General features: G+C 42.9%; 1 protein-coding gene across 1 annotated transcript in view; it reads right to left on the minus strand.

Annotated features, from left to right (window-relative positions):
- cfap47 (cilia and flagella associated protein 47) overlaps positions 1 to 19,794 on the minus strand; it is a 433,070-nt gene that overhangs the window by 140,686 nt on the left and 272,590 nt on the right. Inside the window, exon 51 of the mRNA XM_033032292.1 lies at positions 2,525 to 2,700. Within this exon, the coding sequence (XP_032888183.1) occupies positions 2,525 to 2,700 (176 nt within the window). The remainder of the gene's footprint in view (positions 1 to 2,524; positions 2,701 to 19,794) is intronic.

Below are 19,794 nucleotides of genomic sequence, written 5' to 3' on the forward strand. Positions count from 1 at the left end.
TGATTTAGCTCTGCATTCAACACCATTGTGCCAGAGCTACTACACTCCAAACTTTCCGAGTTGATTGTGCCTGAACCCCTCTGTCGGTGGATCACCAGCTTCCTGACAGACAGGAAGCAGCATGTGTGGCTGGGAAAACACATCTCGGACCCGCAAACACTCAGGAGCACCACAAGGCTGCGTACTCTCTCCTCTCCTCTACTCTCTACACCAACGAATGCACCTCCACAGACACCTCTGTCAAGCTTCTCAAGTTTGCGGACGACGACACAACTCTGATTGGACTGATCCAGGATGGGGAGGAATCTGCCTACAGACAGGAAGTGTCACAGCTGGCGTCCTGGTGCCGTAGCAACAACCTAGAGCTCAATGCTCTTAAGACTGTGGAATTGATTGTAGACTTTAAGAGAGCTCCCCCTCCCCTCACCCCACTCACCATCAACAACACCACAGTCCCATCTGTGGAGTCTTTTAAGTTCCTGGGAACCATCATCTCCAAGGACCTTAAGTGGGGGGCGGCCATCGACTCCACAGTCAAAAAAGCACAACAGAGGATGTACTTCCTATGGCAGCTGAGGAAGCACAATCTGCCACAGGTAATGATGGTCCAATTCTACACGGTCATCGTAGAGTCTGTTCTCACCTTCTCCATCATGGTCTGGTTTGGCTCAGCCACCTAGCACGACACCTGGAGGCTACAGCGAATCGTCTGATCAGCAGAGAAGGTTATTGGCTGCAACCTTCCCTCCATTGATGAACTGTACACTGCAAGGGCCAAGAAGCGAGCGGACAAGATCATCTCTGACCCCTCTCACCCTGCCCACAAACTCTTTGAATCACTTCCCTCTGGAAGGCGACTCCGGACTGTCAAAGCTGCAACAGCCAGACATAAAAACAGTTTTATCCACGATAAGTTGCTCTAATCAACAGCCAAATCTGTAGCCTCTCTTTGATCTGGTATTTTGTTGGTTCACATGCTTGATCAATGGTGTTTTATCATTAATGTTTTATTATTATTAATGTTTAGTGTTTTCTGAGTCATTCGTAACTGTCACTATGTCATGTTGTTACTTATGGGCGGAGCACCAAGGCAAATTCCTTGTATATGAATACTTGGCCAATAAACTAACTTACTTACTTACTTAAGCGATTTGACCAGGACAGTGAAGTGGAAACTGTTATCATCACCTACTTATTTCTCCGAGCAAAGCTTTCCAACAGCCCAGCAGTTCTAAGAATTTGCTCCCATTTTTCATAATTCAGTCACTATGTGATATTACACCACAGCTCCTTGTGCTGGCAATCACACCAACACCTGCTTCTGCTCTTAGAACAGACAACACCATTCAGCTACCATCTGGCTCCACGTAGATTGTATTTAACTGTTCTGCAAATTGATTTCACATCGGAAGCATTTCCGCCTACTCCACCCCCTTGCTGACAACCTGCAGCTTCTTCTCAGCATCACAAGGAGCTAGATTACAAATTTTCATAAATATTTCAAACACCGCATACCAATTTATCTACATTCTTCCTACAGGATGATGAAGAGGAGCTGGAAAAAAAACTGCTACAATCGTCCAATCCTCATACTGATACTGATGCAGCCAGGAAATTACTGGCACAGGCAGGATGCTGAGTTTTAGAAATGACAAGTCTGATGGTCAAGTATGACAGAGCATTTTGCTATTTCTATGACCTTTCTTCTTTCTCAATCCCACGAAGATTGTTTGAATGTGTTGTGGCTATTTTGTCTCACCAGTTTCTGTGTGAATATCAAGAGAGCTGTCCATGGGGGCCCTGGGCACTGTGGGGGAGGGGGGGGGGTGGAATGTATCCTTAATAAGGATGATGATATAGTTGTATAATAGTTTATTTAGTATTGAAGTATATTTGTTTGACTTGTATTATAGTGGTGGGTTTTGTTTTGATTTATTTTGTACTGTACATATTATTGTAAGTAATTAATTAAATTACTTTTGGTTAAAAAGAATATCAAGAGATGAGTATATCCAAGTACAGAGGAGACACAGGAGTCAGAAGCAAGTTAAACTCAAAAAGGCTTTTACTTGAATCCTGGATAACCAAGTACAAAGCTCAGCTTGCGGAAAAAAAACCCTGAACAAGAGTACAAAATCCAAAACAAAATATTGCATTTTGGATTTTAAAGATCATAGTTGTTGCAGTTAAAAGGCGTTCATTGATTTGACCAATTTGAGAGCAAGTTGCTATAGATTCCCCCCCCCCCCCATGTTTCTTGGCCTCAGCTTGCTCGAATCCCTACCTTACCATGCTGCATGCACGATTCTTGAAGACTACAACCATCTTGGACAACACCATTGAAGATTTAGCTACAGTGGGAGCACATTAATGCTGTGAAATTTATTTTAAAAACTTCTTTTGAACGTGGGAGGTTTGTGACTGACCTCAAAATCTGGGTTGACAACTTTTAGGCGCATTGATAAAGAGCACTTCACTGTTATAAACACATATTCTCTATGTTCTGTATTTTTTCTTATCTTACCTTCCAATAGTTTCACCAACAATGCTTGGAGCGAACCTAGCCACATAGGAAATTGTTTCTTTTGGCTTAACTACCAAACAGGTGTCTCCTGTAATTCCATCTCCATTCAGTATAACATCCAGTGTCAGGGGTTCATCAATGGGATTTGTTATCACGATCTTCACATCTATGGATTCCTAGACATGGGAAAAACAAATTGCATGAAAAAATGCTGAATCCAGATGTCTTGCGGGTTATTTTATTTTTGAACATTTCACACACCTGGAAAAATAATGTATAATCTAGCAACTAATTTCTATAAATTGAAAGGGTAAATATTGTAGACCAAAATGAGGATTGCAGGCTGACTTAAATAAAATCTTAATAACCCTGGTATATCTAATGTTATCTATATTACTAAAATTAAGATCTTGATCGCTTATGACTCATTGCGATGTAATTTCCGAGAGAACGCCGCCACTTACGGGCAGGGCCGGTCCTAGGCCGATTGGACCGATTTTTCCAAATTGGGCCCCGCGCCCAAGGGGGGCCCCCGCGTTAATTTTCTGTATTTCATATGGAAATACAAATTCGCATTGTTAAATAAAGATTAAAACAAAAACATTTGCCATACGGATTTTTTTACAAAACGAACATGGATAACAACCGCTGTGAATAATAAACGATGTGTTAACTGCTACTGTAGCAGTTAACAGCCATTAGTTAACAACAATGGGTCATCAATGCATATCGATGCCCATTCCTCAGTAAATGCGTTAAATTGTGTCACTCGCTGCCGCAGGAGCGGCGGAGACGTGGGGGGCAAGTCCACAGGGCAGCAAGCCCCAGAACCGCAGCGAACTCAGCCGTGAGTATTCAACGTTAAACGCCGGGAACGGGCAGGCGGGCGGTGTGTGCGTGAGAGGGGGGGGGCGAGAAAGTGTCAGATTTGTATGAAATCGGCGGCGTACCGGCCCGCTCTTGGTCGGGGGTGGGGTGGGGGGGGGAAGATAGAGTTAAAAGACCTGAAGCAGAAACGAAAGACAACTGGCTGGATAATTGCCGGAGGGAGACAATCTGTGGATAAACAGATCTGGGGGTTGTGTTAACTCGTTCGGTGCCGGTACAACAGCAGACCAGGTTGGAGGTTTGAGTCTGTGTTAACATTGGTGTCGGGGTTAATGTCTGGGCCGGGGTATGGGTGGGATTTAACTCTGTCTGTCTGTGCGTGTGTGTGTGTGTGTGTGTGTGTCTGTGTATGTCTCTGTGTTTCTGTGTGTGTGTGTGTGTGTGTGTGTGTCTCTGTGTTTCTGTGTCTCTGTGGCTGTGTGTATGTGTCTCTATCTGCGTGTGTCTCTCTGTCTGTGTGTGTTTGTGAGGGAGCCGTGGAGAGACGGGGGATTTTCAGATGCAAACCACACGTTTTCAGTTAAGAGTTGGACACGATTATTATCAATACGAGCAGCTCACGGAGCAGTCAGAATGAGAAACACTGCTCGGCTCTCACACACACACTCGTGGAGTGAACTGTAGATATAAACGTGGCTGGGGGTAGAGGAGTGGGGGAGGGGAGAGGGAGAGAGCATTTGAGAGGGAAGGGGGAGAGAAAGGGAGAGAGAGAGGGGACATTGGAGAGGAGAGAAAGAGAGGAAGGGGAGAGAGAGGGGGGGAGAGAGATAGAGGGAGAGAGAGTTCTCCCTTCTGCCTCGCCACTGTTGGCTGCCCTTTGTGAGATGATTGGAGACCAAAACCAGTTACCCTTTAGATCTCCCTCTCCCTATCTCTCATTACCTCCCTCCCCCTCCCTCTTTAGAGAGGGGGGGATGATGAGGGAAGGAAGGGGAGAGAGGGGAGAGAGGAGTGTGCCTTGCTTGGTGGAGAAGAGGGATGTGGGAACGCTGTACGCAGGTGGTGACTCACTCTCACACTGGGAACCCCCCTGTCATTGCGCAGTCTATCTGACTCCCTGCACCCCCCCCCCCCCTATGGAGCGAAGGAAATATGCAACGTAGCCCGAAATAGCCCGAAACGTTGGCTATTTCCTTCGCTCCATAGATGCTGCCTCAAGCCCTGTCCCACTGTGCGAGTTCACCCAAGAGCTCTCCCGAGTTTAAAATCTCTGTGTAGCATCTCTGTCCCTATCTTCAAATTCCCACTTTTAAATAAAATACAATTTTCGACTTAAAAATTTCGCAGCAGGTTCGCGATTAGTCGATTCCCACGCATTTTCAATCGTCGTTCGATTCAGTGTAATTTTCACACCTGGTTGATGCAGTTTAAAAAAAAATTTACAGTACATTACAATAAATAGTTTCAAGCATACCCGGTACTAAACGCACAAACATTAAGGTGGTTACTGATGTTACAAACTGTTATAAATGAATATAATTTCAAAGTGAAATCGGAGATTTCCGTGGAAAGAATATTTAACCAGAATATGGTGAGGTCGCTGCAAATGCTCACTTAAAACAATACGCCGTCAACTCAGGATTGTTTCTTAGCCCTCTGACAGGTGTTTCAATCTCACCTCGTAGCTCCCTGTTAATCGATTCATAGCTATTACTTTTTCATTCCTGGTCGGTATCGAACTTCTCCAAATGCAAACGCTACAAGTTACGCTTCTTGTGTGGTGGTAAGGGGGGGGGGGGGGAGATGCTAGGTACACCATATATTTGCATTTATATAGCGATCCTGCTGCGAAATTTTTAAGTCGTAAGTTGTATTTTATTTCAAAGTGGGAATTGGAAGATAGGGACAGAGATGTTACACAGATATTTTGATAGGAAGGAAACATTACAGCAGCTGAGTAAAAGATCGGTCAAATGAAGATCAGGCGAGGGGGATTGGGGGTGGGGGAAAAGTATCTATAGCTTGGGACTTGCCTAAATGAGTACTGAGATGGATTATCATTCCACACCAAATTTCTTATACAATAATACCTTTTATGCAATTATCACAATAGCTTGCTGGATATGGATCAACGGACTCTGTATGGTACATGCTCGTAAATTAGTAAAACAAACGTTCTTCTTTAAGTTCTGTTGTTTCTGGGATGGGGGTGACTGATAACAAATAACCCACATTCTGTATTTTGTCATAATGTGGCTGAAACAATGGCATATTTTGTGATATTTATTGAGATAGAAAGATACAACGGAGTTTGGGCAAGACATTACCTTGCAACATTCTGTATGTCTGATAGATATTGTGAATAGAACTCAGAAATTATGGGAGGATCACATAAAACTACAATTCAAAGGTAATGAGAGTATTCTTATTTCCATCATGAACATACAATAGTGATATAGGACACCGGGTCCTACTATGGCAAACTCACGAACTACTACGGTGTACTACGGTGACTACGTGTTAAAAAGTATCAAATTTTTACATCCCGAGTATATTTTACTCGTGGACATTTTTCAACATGTTGAAAAATCTTCACGAGTTACCATGTTTCCCAAGTACCTGCCATTAGTGCTAAGAAATGGCATGTTGGCCTTTATAATAATAATAATAATACATTTTATTTATGGGCGCCTTTCAAGAGTCTCAAGGGCACCTTACAAAAATTTAGCAGGTAGAGGAAAAACATGTAAGGGGAATGAAATAAATAGTAGAGACATGACTAGTACACAAAGTAAAGACAGAATTCAATACAAAACACAATATGAGGCAATTAATGCACAGTTGAAAAGGGAGGGGGACGTGGGGCTAAGGATAGGCAGAGGTGAAGAGATGGGTCTTGAGGCGGGACTGGAAGATGGTGAGGGACATTGAATTGCGGATCAGTTGGGGGAGGGAGTTCCAGAGCCTGGGAGCTGCCCTGGAGAAGGCTCTGTCCCCAAAACTGCGGAGGTTGGACTTGTGGATGGAGAGGAGACCGGCTGATGTGGATCTGAGGGACCGTGAGGGTTGGTAGGGGGAGAGGAGGTCAGTGAGATATGGGGGGGCTAGATGGTGGAGGGCTTTGTAGGTGAGGATCAGGATTTTGTAGTTGATCCGGTGGGAGATGGGAAGCCAGTGAAGTTGTTTGAGGACTGGAGTGATGTGATGCCAGGATTTGGTGTGGGTGATGAGTCGGGCGGCTGCGTTCTGGACCAGTTGGAGTCGGTTGATGTAGGTGGAGCTGATGCCAAGGAGAAGTGAGATGCAGTAGTCCAGTCGGGAGGAGATGAAGGCATGGATGAGTCTTTCAGCAGCGGGAGGTGTGAGAGAGGGTCTGAGTTTGGCGATGTTGCGGAGATGAAAGAAGGAGGTTTTAATGACATGGCGGATGTGAGGCTCAAGGGAGAGGGTGGAATCAAAGATCACGCCAAGGTTGCGGGCCTGGGGAGATGGGGAGAGTGGTGCCGTCGATGGTGAGAGTGGGGTTATTGATTTTGCTGAGTGTGGCTTTGGAGCCTATGAGGAGGAATTCTGTCTTATCGCTGTTGAGTTTGAGGAAATTATGTTGCATCCAGGTTTTTATAGCTGACAAACAGGAGTTGATATGGGAGAGGGGGGTTGTGGGGGGATTTGGTGCCGAGGTAGATCTGGTCAGCGTAACAGTGGAAGTCCAGGTTGAAGTGGCGGAGTATCTGACCAAGGGGGAGGATGTAGATGATGAAGAGGAGGGGGCCGAGTACGGAGCCTTGGGGAACGCCTTGAGTGACTGTGGCTGTAGCAGAGGTGTGGTTGTGGAGAGAGATGGTGGGATCTGTTGGAAAGGTAGGAACGGAGCCAGCTGAGTGCAGAGCCTTCAATGCCGAGGTCTTTGAGTCTGGTGAGCAGGATGTTATGGTTCACTGTATCGAAGGCTGCGCTCAGGTCGAGGAGGATGAGGATGTTGAGGGAACCAGTGTCAGCAGAGGTGAGGAGGTCGTTGAGGACTTTGAGGAGAGCAGTTTCTGTGCTATGGAGGGGGCGAAAGCCAGATTGGAGGGGTTCAAGTAGGTAATACGCAAGGAGGTGGGAATGAAGTTGCGACGCAACGATACGCTCCAAGGTTTTTGAAAGAAAGGGGAGGTTTGAGATTGGGCGGTAGTTAATGAGAGAGGAGGGATCAAGACCAGGTTTCTTTAAGATTGGTGTAACAGCAGCAGTTTTGAAAGCGGAGGGGACAATTCCTTGGGACAATGAGGAGTTGAAGAGATTAGTGAGGTAAGGGCAGAGAACGGGGAGGCAGGACTTCAGCAGGGGAGTGGGGAGAGGGTCGATGGAGCAGGTAGTGGGTTTGGAAGAGCTGATGAGTTTGGAGATTTCAATAGGGTTGACCAGGTCAAACTGGGAGAGGAAGCAGTGTGGAGGAGGGGTAAGGAGGTCAGTGGAGATGTTGAAAGGAGGGGCCTTGGTAGGTGGTGGAGTAGATGCTGGGGAGTCGGGTACAGGGGATAAAGATTGATAGATGGTGCTGATTTTATCAGCGAAAAAGTGGAGGAATGAGTTGCAGAGATCCGGAGTAGAGGTAGGGAGAGTGTTGGCTCGAGGCTTGAGGAGGTTGCCCACTGTGGAGAAGAGGGTTCTGTGGTTTAGGCAGGGATCGGTGAATATGGAGGAGAGGTAGGCAGATTTTGCAGCAATGAGGGCATCTTTGTAGTCAGTGAGGTGGAGTTTGTAAGCTTCAAGGTGGACTGTGAGAGATGATTTCTTTGTGAGTCGTTCAAGTCGGCGACCAGTCTGTTTCAGTTTGCGAAGTGCAGGTGTGTACCAGGGTGAAGATGTGTTGAAAGTTACGGTTCTTGTTTTGAGGGGGGCCATAGTGTTAAGGGAGGTAGACAAGGTGGAGTTGAGATGGTTTGTGAGATCATCAGGTGAGATGAGGGTTGAGTCCAGGGGGAGAGTGGTGGAGAGCAAGTCAGAGAGATGGTGGGGATCAATGGATTTTAAATTACGGAAGGTGATTTCTTGGAGGAAGCGGGGGTGAGGTGTCGGAGAAGGGATGGTGAACCGTATAAGCTTATGATCAGAGAGGGGGAAGAGGCAAGGATGGAGGTCGAGTACTGGTTGATTTGTGGAGCAGACCAGGTCAAGGATGTGACCTTTGTCATGGGTGGGAAAGGTGATGTGCTGAGTGAGAGAGAAGTTGTCAAGTAAAAAGGCGAATTCAGATGCGAGCTTGCAGGTGGGGGAGTCCATGTGAATATTTAAGTCACCAAGTAGCAGCAGACGTGGGGAGAGGGATGAGGCAAGTGTGAGGAGTTCAGTGAAGTCAGATATGAAGGAGGGGTTTGGTTTAGGTGGCCGGTAAATGAAGATGACTGTCATGGAGGAAAGGGCTTTGAAGGCGAGGAATTCAAATGATGCTACTAGGGGGAAGGTGAGTTCAGTGATACGAAAATTCTGGTTGAAAATAACAGCTAGGCCACCTCCATGGCGGGAGGGGCGGGGCTTGGAAATGTAATTAAATCCAGGTGGGGATGTTTGATTGAGGGAGAAGAAGACATTGGGTTGTTGCCAGGTCTCAGTGAGCAGAAGGAAGTCCTGAGTGTTGTCAAGGATTAGTTCATGGAGGGCAAGGGCTTTGTTGTTGAGCGACCTGGTGTTGAGGAGGGCAAAGTTGGCATTATGAGAGGGTGGAGGGATGGGGGCAGGCTGGAGAGATCTGAGGTTGTCCCGGTTGACAGTGCGGCATCGAATATAATATTATAATAATATTATAATAATATTATAATAATATAATATTATAGGAATATAACAAGAGGAATCGAATATAGGAGCAAAGAGGACCTTCTGCAGTTGTACAGAGTTCTAGTGAGACCGCACCTGGAGTATTGTGTGCAGTTTTGGTCCCCTAATTTGAGGAAGGACATTCTTGCTATTGAGGGAGTGCATAGTAGGTTTACAAGGTTAATTCCGGGATGGCGGGACTGTCATATGCTGAGAGAATGGAGCAGCTGGGCTTGTACACTCTGGAGTTTAGAACGATGAGAGGGGATCTCATTGAAACATATAAGATTGTTAAGGGCTTGGACACGCTAGAGGCAGGAAACATGTTCCCGATGTTGGGTGAGTCCAGAACCAGGGGCCACAGTTTAAGAATAAGGAGTAAGCCATTTAGGACGGAGACGAGGAAACACTTTTTCTCAGAGAGTGATAAGTCTGTGGAATGCTCTGCCTCAGAGGGCGGTGGAGGCAGGTTCTCTGGAAGCTTTCAAGAGAGAGCTAGATAGGGCTCTTAAAAATAGCGGAGTCAGGGGACATGGGGAGAAAGCAGGAACGGGGTACTGATTGGGGATGATCAGCCATGATCACATTGAATGTATGTGATATGAAAGTGAATTGGGTGTCAAATTAAACTTCTTTTTATGCTTTATCTGATGGGATAAATTGCAGACTTGATTTTTAAAATCTAAAAATTTTGTAACATTGCTAGAAAATGTACCTGCATATTGGAGGCCGAAGGTTAAGTTATTAGCAAAGAAACATCAAGAACGATGTTGCTGTACTGAGATATAGCCAATTCTACCCCTCATTGCTAGCAGCTGATGGGAAGCGGCTGTAAAGTGGGAAGCGGCTGTAAAAGGACAGCGCTGCGGGGGGGGGGGGGGAGTTCCTTTCAGAGGGTGTGGGTAGTCTGGCCAGGGGTAAAGTAGCGGGGAGGGCAGGACGGTTGAGATGGAGGGGGTCGGCCGGGGATCATCCAGCTCAAGAGCGGGTTAGTGGGCGGTGGAGCTTACTCCATATGTCAGGGCGAGTGACCTCAATTGATCCCTTGTACGCGCTGACACAGGATCAAGCTCCATCGCCCGCTGTGATGTTATCCATCACCTGCTGACCCGCTCCGCTCTATGATCTTTGCTCTTGAGCTGATCCCCTCACTGTTTAGACGGAGAACACTGCCAGAGGTGAGCGGGCCGGCAGAAGGTGCTGAGATGGCAGTCGGTTCAGCTTTCCGTTGATGGAAGCCGCTCGTAGCCACGCGAGCTGCTTCCCTCCCCGGCCACAATGCGGTAGCTCTGCGCCCGGAACGCCGCGGCAGCGGTGAGTGAGTATTACTGGCATGAACCCGACCCCCTCCTTCTCAACGCTCCCGCAATTTTATCCCTGGCTAGACTCCCCACACGCTGTGAAAGGAACTCTACCCCGAATTGTCATGTTACTCACAAAACGTGACTCATTTATAATTATTTATTTATATTTCTACGAACAAATTTTCCCAATTGGGCCCCGCACCTCCTAAGGCCGGCCCTGCTTACGGGCGTCATTTTTGGCCACCTCGCTCAGAGCCCCCCTCCGCCAGACTGGACTGGAGGGTTTTTCCCATTGATTAAAAAGTCAGAGAGATATTAATGTTTTAAAAAATGTCGCCATTCTCTCTGGTGCCCCTGCTGGTGGGAGGGGGGAGGGACTATAAAACCCGGAAGTGGTGTGCCTCACTCAGTCTCTGCAAGATGGAGGAAGCGAGAGGGTCACGTCTCTCTGAGCTCTGAATAACACTGAACACATGTCTACTCAACTGTGAGTGCCCTTAATGTGGTTTGAAAATGAAAATATGGTTGGTTTGAAGTAAAAAGGCACTGCAAAGGGTTGTTTGGGGGTTTTGGGTTGAAGTGAAAAGGCACTGCAAAGGGTTGTTTGGGGGTTTTGGGTTGAAGTGAAAAGGCACTGCAAAGGTCTTATTGAGGGTTTTGGGTTGAAGTGAAATGGCACTGCAAGGGGTTGTTTGGGGGATTTGGGTTGAAGTGAAAAGGCACTGCAAGGGGTTGTTTGGGGGTTTTGGGTTGAAGTGAAAAGGCACTGCAAAGGGTTGTTTGTCTAAACTTGACAACTTCCTGTTTGAACTATATTGATTTTAGATAAAACGCTACCACTTACGGCTGTGATTTTTGGCCGTCTTACTCAGTCCCCCTCTGCTCATCAGGTGCAGAGGATTCTTCCCGTCAATGAAAAATAAAAGTGTTATTAGTGTTTAAACAATGTTGAGAATCTCTCTCCTGTCAATCACGCCACACCTTTTCTGGTGGGAGGGGGAGGGATTATAAAACCCGGAAGTGTGGGTGTGGCTCTGTCTCTGCATAATGGGGGAGGGAGAGGTCATGACTCTGTCTGAGCTGTAAATCAACTGAACACACTGAATATCTACTGAACTGTGAGTGTGGTGTTTTATGGTGGTTTTATGGTGGTTTCACCCTGCTTGAAATGGTATGAAACTGCATTTGAATGTGGTGGCCTTGCACCCTGCAGGAAATGGTATGAAACTGCATTTGAATTTGGTGGCCTTGCACCCTCCTTGAAATGGTATGAAACTGCACTTGAATTTGGTGGCCCTGCACCCTGCTTGAAGTGGTATGAAACTGCACTTGAATTTGGTTGCCTTGCACCCTGCTTGAAGTGGTAGGAAATTGAACCTCAATTTGGTGGCCTTGCACCCTGCTTGAAGTGGTAGGAAACTGCACTTGAATTTTGTGGCCTTGCACCCTGCTCGAAGAGGTAAGAAACTGCACTTGAATTTGGTGGCCTTGCACCCTGCATGAAATGGTAGGAAAATGAATTTGAATTTGGTGGCCTTGCACTCTGCTTGAAATGGAATTTCAAGGAATAGCCATGAGTCAACTGCCAGCCCACCTGCCGTGAGTGAGCTTCCAGCACCTCAGGCTTGAGGGACTGAGCTGCCACCCCAAGAATCCATTTGGCCCACAATGTCCATACTAGCCCTCTGGAGACCAGTGGTCCCTGCAGCAAACAACACCCATACCAGCGCTCCAGAAAGCCCCCCCCCCCCCGCCACCAATATTGGAATTGGTGGAGAGGTGGAATATTGCGTCAGGGGACCAGCCCTCCCGTGTGAACATGGGACCCAACAGGTCCCACTTAGTCTAGTTTAATTATAGAGATCAGGAGATACAATTTGATCACACAGTAAAACTAAATAAACTGATAGGATTTAGTTAACATCATTAGTATCATTGCATACAGATTCACGGATGATATATTTAGAAAAACTTCAAAGAGCAGTCCAATCATTTCAGGGGCTTTGAGGTTGAATTATTAGTGGTCTGAACAGAGAAAGGGGGTGGAAAAGTGTGAGTAATTAAGATATTTAAATTGAATAGTGTTATAACATCTGTAAGTTAGTTACATAGCTATTGGGTACTTCTTTTCCTCAAGATTATTGTTTACTGGAACAATTTGCCAAACTATGTGGTATAGAACCGATTATTGCATGGCCCAATGTATTATTTGAATTCCTCAATAAAACTTACCAAAATATAGTAAAACTACATGCAACTAATAGGCTAAATATTAGCATCAGGCATGAGCATTATGCCTGATGCTGATATGAGCATCATTTAAAGCATCAGGCATGAGCATTAACTAGAGATTAAGATTTGTATTGAGCCCAATGTTTTTACAGATTTACCAAAGGATTCTTCATATCCTTTGTGTAGGAAAGAACTGCAGATGCTGGTTTAAATTGAAGATAGACACAACATGCTTGAGTAACTCAGCAGGACAGGCAGCATCACCGGAGAGAAGGAATGGGTGACATTTTGGGTCGAGACCCTTCTTCAGACTCTGAAGAAGGGTCTCGACCCGAAACGCCACCCATTCCTTCTCTCCAGAGATGCTGCCTGTCCCGCTGAGTTACTCTATAATTTTGTGTCTATCTTCATCTACTTTACTGCATACTTTTATGCATCAGATATGGAAGAATCATGGACGGAAGGGGAATAAATAAGTTAAGTAGTTTATTTTTATGCGTTAGTGAAGGCTCCGAAATGTTCTTGGAAGCCAAACAATAACATGTTTCATTATCTTCATGAGTGGGGAATGAAATTTCAACGAAATTTGATTTCAGCGTTCATCTCCAATATCAAGTTATGGTGAAATTATAAGGTACAGTGAAATTTGAGTTACCATACAGCAACATTAAGTGAAAAGAACACAATACACACATAAAATTGTGTGTGTGTGTCTCTCCAAGAAATTGAGTCCCTCCCCCATGTTTTGATAGCGATTTCCGCCCCTGGACCTGTGCCACTTAATAGTTATTTAGACTAAGATTAGTTGGTATATCGAATAAGATTCAGAATATGTGGTAGAGGCAGGTACAATTACAATGTTTAAAATACATTTGAACAACATATGGATAAGAAGGGCTGAGAAAGATATGGAGCAAGCACAGCAAATGGGATCAGCTCGGGTAGGCATCTTGGTCGGCATGGACCAAGATGGTGTACAACTTTATGGTGTATAACTTTATGGTGTATAACTCTATGGGGATATGGAGGAAAAACAGGACCAGGGTACAGTTTCTGGATGATCGGCCATGATCATATTGAACGGCTGTCTCGAAGGGCCGAATGGCACCTGCTTTCTATGTTTCTATTACTTCATTATCATCACAGCATTAAACTGGCATATTCAAAGTACTCGCTGTGTTCTATTTTAAGACTATGAAAATCTGAGATCTGTTCTACAAAAATATTAATAAGTTATTACTTAAGTCATTACATGACCTACAAAATATGTTTAGTTCAGTTTAGAGTTTAGAGATACAGCGCGGAAACAGGTTCTTCAGTACACCGAGTCTTCACCAACTGGCGATCCCTGTACACCAGCACTGTCCTACACACTAGGGATAATTTACAATTTTATCAAAGCCAATTAACCTACAATCTGTACGTCTTTGGAATGTGGGAGGAAAGTGGAGGACCCGGAGACAACCCACGCAGTCACGGGGAGAACCATTGCGTCACTGCCACATTGTATATGAAAAAAGACAAATTCCAGATTTTGGACAAAAAGTAGAGAGAGCGGATGCGTTGAAATGCTCTTCCATTTCTTAGTCACTTTTAGAATTAATGTTTCAACCCTCTTCTGACAGGCTCCCATCCTGCTTTAACCATGTTTTCGCTCATCCCAGTCTCCTGTCTATATTCTATCCTGCATTGACTCCAGCATACCTTTATAGTTTGCTGAATTGGATGGACACCCTTCTATCAGCACCTCAAATTTTAAAATTCTTATCTAAAGTTTATTTTCCCCTCATTTGTAACATAAATTTCTTGCACTGTAAAAGTTGAATGGCCCCGTGACATTTTCCTCTTTCGTATCTATCCTTTCTTTCAGGCACGTGCCGTGAGTAATTACTCAGGATAGGCAGTCGGTCGGCTTTTGAAAAAAAAAAACATGTATGCGCAGATTGTTCTCCACTCCATAAGCTGTCAGTCGATTTAAAAAAAATCTTTCTTGGCTTGCAATGTGGCCTTCGTCCTCCAAGACGCAGGTAAATTGTCGGGCCTTATTTTAGGGTAAAAAATTGCGTCTTCATTGCCGGGAAATACGGTAGCTCAAAGAAATGTACTTACCACATTATTTGTACACAAATTCCATTCTTCTCTCTTTTTTTCTTCAGATACTCTTAAAATAATGACTAATCCATGTTTGGAAAAACCCGCTAAGAAACTTGCACTACACGTGTGCAGTACGATGCTGCGCATGCGCGCAGTCCACGGTGCAAAGGCAGAATTTCACCTGCCTTTATAGACCGTTGTCATTGAAGCACTGAAGCAGCATTGACGGTACGTGAGTTGCACATACTTTCGCGTGTTACATGTACTGTGGATGAAAGGCACGGGAGAATTATGCCTACCCAAAAGATCAATCTCTTAGGTAGGCATAATTCTCCCGTTCTTTTACTATTTATATTTAATAATTACCATTTTATAATTTTAGTCAGGGTAGGCACTGCCTACCTTGCCTCTCCTGATGACACGTGCCTGCTTTCTTTGCTCTTCTGCATTATTGGTGGCCACCATGCCTTTATCTATCTAAGCACAAGTTCCACATTCCCTCCCCATAGTTTTGTTTCTTTCCATCTTCATATTCAGGTCCATATTTTAATACTCACTGTTAAATCTCTTTCATTTCCCATTGATTCACTGTTCCTGCTATTGTTTAGGTTTCGTCTTTCATTCAGATATTACTCAATATCAAAATATCCTTTGAACAAACATGCCATTGATGAAACTTATTGCTACTCTTTTTGGCTGTTGACTAACATGCTCAGAATTGCAATTATATTCTGGTTCTATTTCATGTGTCATCTATTGGAAACTTGCTGCACAAAATTCATCTATTATAAAGGAGATATATAACTAAAATGAAAAATATTTGACTAGATATACTGCTGTGAGCAAAGAAACCTCCTGCAGTGAAAACCCATTGATCTAAACGCATTACATTCCACAGAGTTTAACTGAAGGAAATGGATTTAATGCTTCCACTTGGAAACTAAAATAATGATTTCAAGATTGTGGATATTATTCCAAAACTATTTTTTGCCATGAAGTACATGGATCTGGAAAAAGCTTGTGCAGTATGGAAATTATTTAAAAAAATATTAACATATTTGTGACAAAGTGGGATAAAATTGCATGCTGCTAAATATATTTTCTTAGAATCATACTGAAATGTATTATTTACAGAATAACTTTATCATTTCAGGTAAAGTAGCCATTGCTTACATAAATAAAACACTTTTAAAGAGATAATAGTTCACAAAAGTGTTCAAAAATTCCACTATCAGCATCTGCACTTCTGATTTCAATCTTAAATGTTACTAAGCTTAATTGTCTTTATATCACTGAATCACTTCCAGATAATAGCTATCAAAAGTTAAACAGACTCTAGAAATGTGCATATTTACAAGATTGTTAAACTTACATTTCACCATCAGTTGTCAACTGGAAAGATCCATTTAGGTGGATGGTTTGAGTAGAATAGATATGATGAAGCTTCATGAGAACAAATACCCATTTTACAAATAAATGCTTTGCTGACAGTAGAATACTTTTGAAAAACCACTGAAATGTCTGAATAGTTTACAACAAAGAAAAAAATCACCATAGAATGGCTACAGAACAAGAGAACACCATCCAGCTCACTGGATAGCTCTGCCTTTCCACCTGAACAAAAGTCCCATTCCCTGGTCTTTCTCAATAGCCTTGCAAATCTTTTTTGCTTTATCTACTTCTCCCCATAAGGCCGCAATGAAATCTTTCTCCATCATTTTTGCAAAAAGTGCATTCCTCATTCCAATCACATGATGCATTGAAAAAATGTCCTCATATCTTCCTTAATTCTCATCCCCTTTATATCTGTGACTTTTCGTCCTCAACAATTCCTCCAAAGGAAATAGCCTCTCACAATCTATTCTGACTAAAACACTCATTATTTTACATAATTTCATCAAATCTTCCTTCAACCTCCCCTCCAGAGAAAATGTAGATGCATGCCATGCATATACACCGTTGTGTGTGTGGCCTTAACAAAGTTAACCATTATTCAGGGGACATCAATAACAAAGCCCTGCTGATGTTATCATGTGCCTACCATTGCTTCCTTAACATTTAAAAAAATATATACATTCCCTATGTTTCTTCATGTTCCATATTGTCAACTTGCGTTTAAGGCAATTTTATCAAAAAACTCGAGTGAGCTCATGATTTAAAAAAATATATATAAATGTGTATTAATACGTGGGAAGAAACTGCAGATGCTGGTTTACACCGGTTTATACTTAAATATGTAGATATTGCTAACTTCAACAACGTCAGTTTGACGCTTGCATCACAGATGCATTAAGATAGTAAAACATCTTATCAATAAAAAAGTTTGGGGTAAGATTCAGGCCGTTACCGAAAGTCAAGACTATACTACAGGTGGACTTGACAGAAATGTTAATCGATTATTCCAGTTTAGTATTTACTCGAGAGATTAAACACGTGGACATAACATGAGATGGGTAATATGCGCACTTTAATGATCAAAGAGGACTCATTAAAATAATCAATCAAATTCAATGAGGATAATATGTAGTCTGGATGGATTCATGTAATTTTTAAAATCTTGGGAAAATATTGCAGTGCAATTATTGTGCTTATTTAATAATTCTTCAGAAAAAAGTGTGGTGCCAGGCAGGTGGCTAACATGGTGTCTATATTGACGAAGGGGTTAAAACATATCCAGGCCACTGTAGACCAGTTAACTTGACATCAGTGGTAGGAATGGTAATGGAAACCTTATTTCTAAGAAAAAGGGTCTGAAGTTCAAAATTATCATAAGTAGATAGCACATATCTCATAAAGTGAAATCTTGCTTGACCATCCTAATTGAATTTTTTGAAGAGATAACAAAAGAAAATAGATTATCGTAATTCTGAAGATGTAATATATAGATTTTCAAAAGGCCTTGAATAAGATATCCCATTACAAATTGTGAATGCAGAATGCAGATTCAGGAACAGGTACTGTACCAAATTGAATTGCTTGCTGGCTTCAAAACATAAAGCACACAATGGCAATAAAGAGTAGCAATTTATAAGTGGAAGGTAGTGACTCATAGTATTCAACAAGAATCAGTATTGGGACCACTGTGGTTTCTACAATTAATATTGCAGATTTAGACTTCGGAATCAAGACCACGTTCACAATTTGTAGTTGTTGCAAACTGTGGGGGTGTGGAGGGGGATGGGAGTAATCAAGTCAAGGAGGATTGCAACAAATTGTAAGAGATCAAAATACATCTGTAGAGTAAGCAAACAATTGGCAGATGGAGTTCAACATGGATAAAGACAAGGTAGTTCATTTTTGTAGGAAAAATATATGGTCAGGTGGAAAGTGAAAGATGGGGAAGGGAACAAAGTCATCTCAACATACTGAAACAGCACTGCAAGTTAGCAAGGCAATAATTGAAGTAAATAATTTCTACAAATATTTTCACGTAGGGAAGAGCATAATCAGACAATATCAATATGACAACTAGAAATCCCATAGGTATTTCAGAAGAAACATATTTGCTTCCATAAGGAGCAGTCGAAGCGAATAACATGGATTGAAGAGAATGTTGGGAAAGCATCTGATGGAGAAGGGAATTTCAGAATTCTGCTCATAGGCTAAGATGAGGAATGATAGGAGGCGGTCGGGTGAACATAAGTGTCTGCATGGACTGATTGGGTTGAAAAGCCAGTTCCCATGTTAAATATATTAAGTAATACTAGACGTAGACACAAAATGCTGGAGTAACTCATTGGAACAGGCAGCATGGCTGGACAGAAGGAATAAGATGCTGCTTGTTCCGCTGAGATACCCCAGCATTTTGTCTCTATCTTTGTTGTAAACCAGCATCTGCAGCTCCTTCCTGCACTATGTAATACTTTATTGCTCCTATTTACTTTGCAAAATATTGTTCAGAAAAATGAAGATGGTTCCATGGTTTTTCCAATTCCAAGAGTTTGCAGGCCACTATAATATGAGTCGCTACTTTCTGTTACTATTCCCTAATCTTCGATTACTTGATAGTATGTTGGATTATTCTCATGATTGACAATCTTCAATCAATTATTTCCTCCAGACCTACAACAAAGTTACACAAAAAACTTCTGGAAAATGATTGATACGGGGCAAGTAAAGTTTTTAAATGACGACTGTCACCATTTGAACAAGATAAAAAAGCAATTGCACAAATATAGCAATATCACTGGTTTCACCAAGATCATGCTGAGAAGAATTTTGAATGTAGCAAAAAATGCAAATAATCAGCATAAACATTACATTGTCTTCAACATTTAGCTGAACCCAGCTGTGCAGCTGACATGATCTGCAGCATAAAATTGCCAGTAAGATTTCTCCTCACACCAGGAAAGGAAACCTGAACTGACTTTTGCATCGAACAATTAATCGACATCAAAGTGGATAATACCTAACCAAAAGACATTGTGATAAGATGGAATGTCCACTACCAATCTCTGTCACTGTAATATTAGCATAGAAATTATTTTGTGGGAACCATCTGCAGGCACTTGACTAGATTGTGATCTTGATTTTGGGTGTGAAAGAACTTATTCAGAGGTTGGGTTCTTTTTTCAACAAGCGAGCAAAAATCAGAAAGCCAACCAGCACAATTCTTTGGCTATTCACTGTGATTAAAATTAAAACTAAAATGGTTGAAGTTATTCTGGTGCAATTTTGACTTTAGATAATAACATAAAACAAATACCATTGATCCTGTTGCATCATAAAATTATGGAATGGTGAAAACATAAAAGGGGTATTCCGCTAAATATATCGCTACCAGAGGGGAAATCAAATTACCAGAGCGTCTGTATTCTCAAATAGAAAATAAGGTGATCATCAGACTTATTCATCAGACGGTGCTAGCTCGAAGGTAAATGTTTGAAAGATACTGTTCATATTTATATTGGAACGATGCACCACTTGCAGAGCACGGGTCTTAACTTATTTTTAAATTAACAATTAGTGTACAGATGACCCCCATGTCACAGCTGTTCAGGGAATGGAAATTGC

Source organism: Amblyraja radiata, chromosome 14 (assembly GCF_010909765.2).
Source record: "Amblyraja radiata isolate CabotCenter1 chromosome 14, sAmbRad1.1.pri, whole genome shotgun sequence".
Taxonomy (NCBI): Eukaryota; Metazoa; Chordata; class Chondrichthyes; order Rajiformes; family Rajidae; genus Amblyraja; species Amblyraja radiata.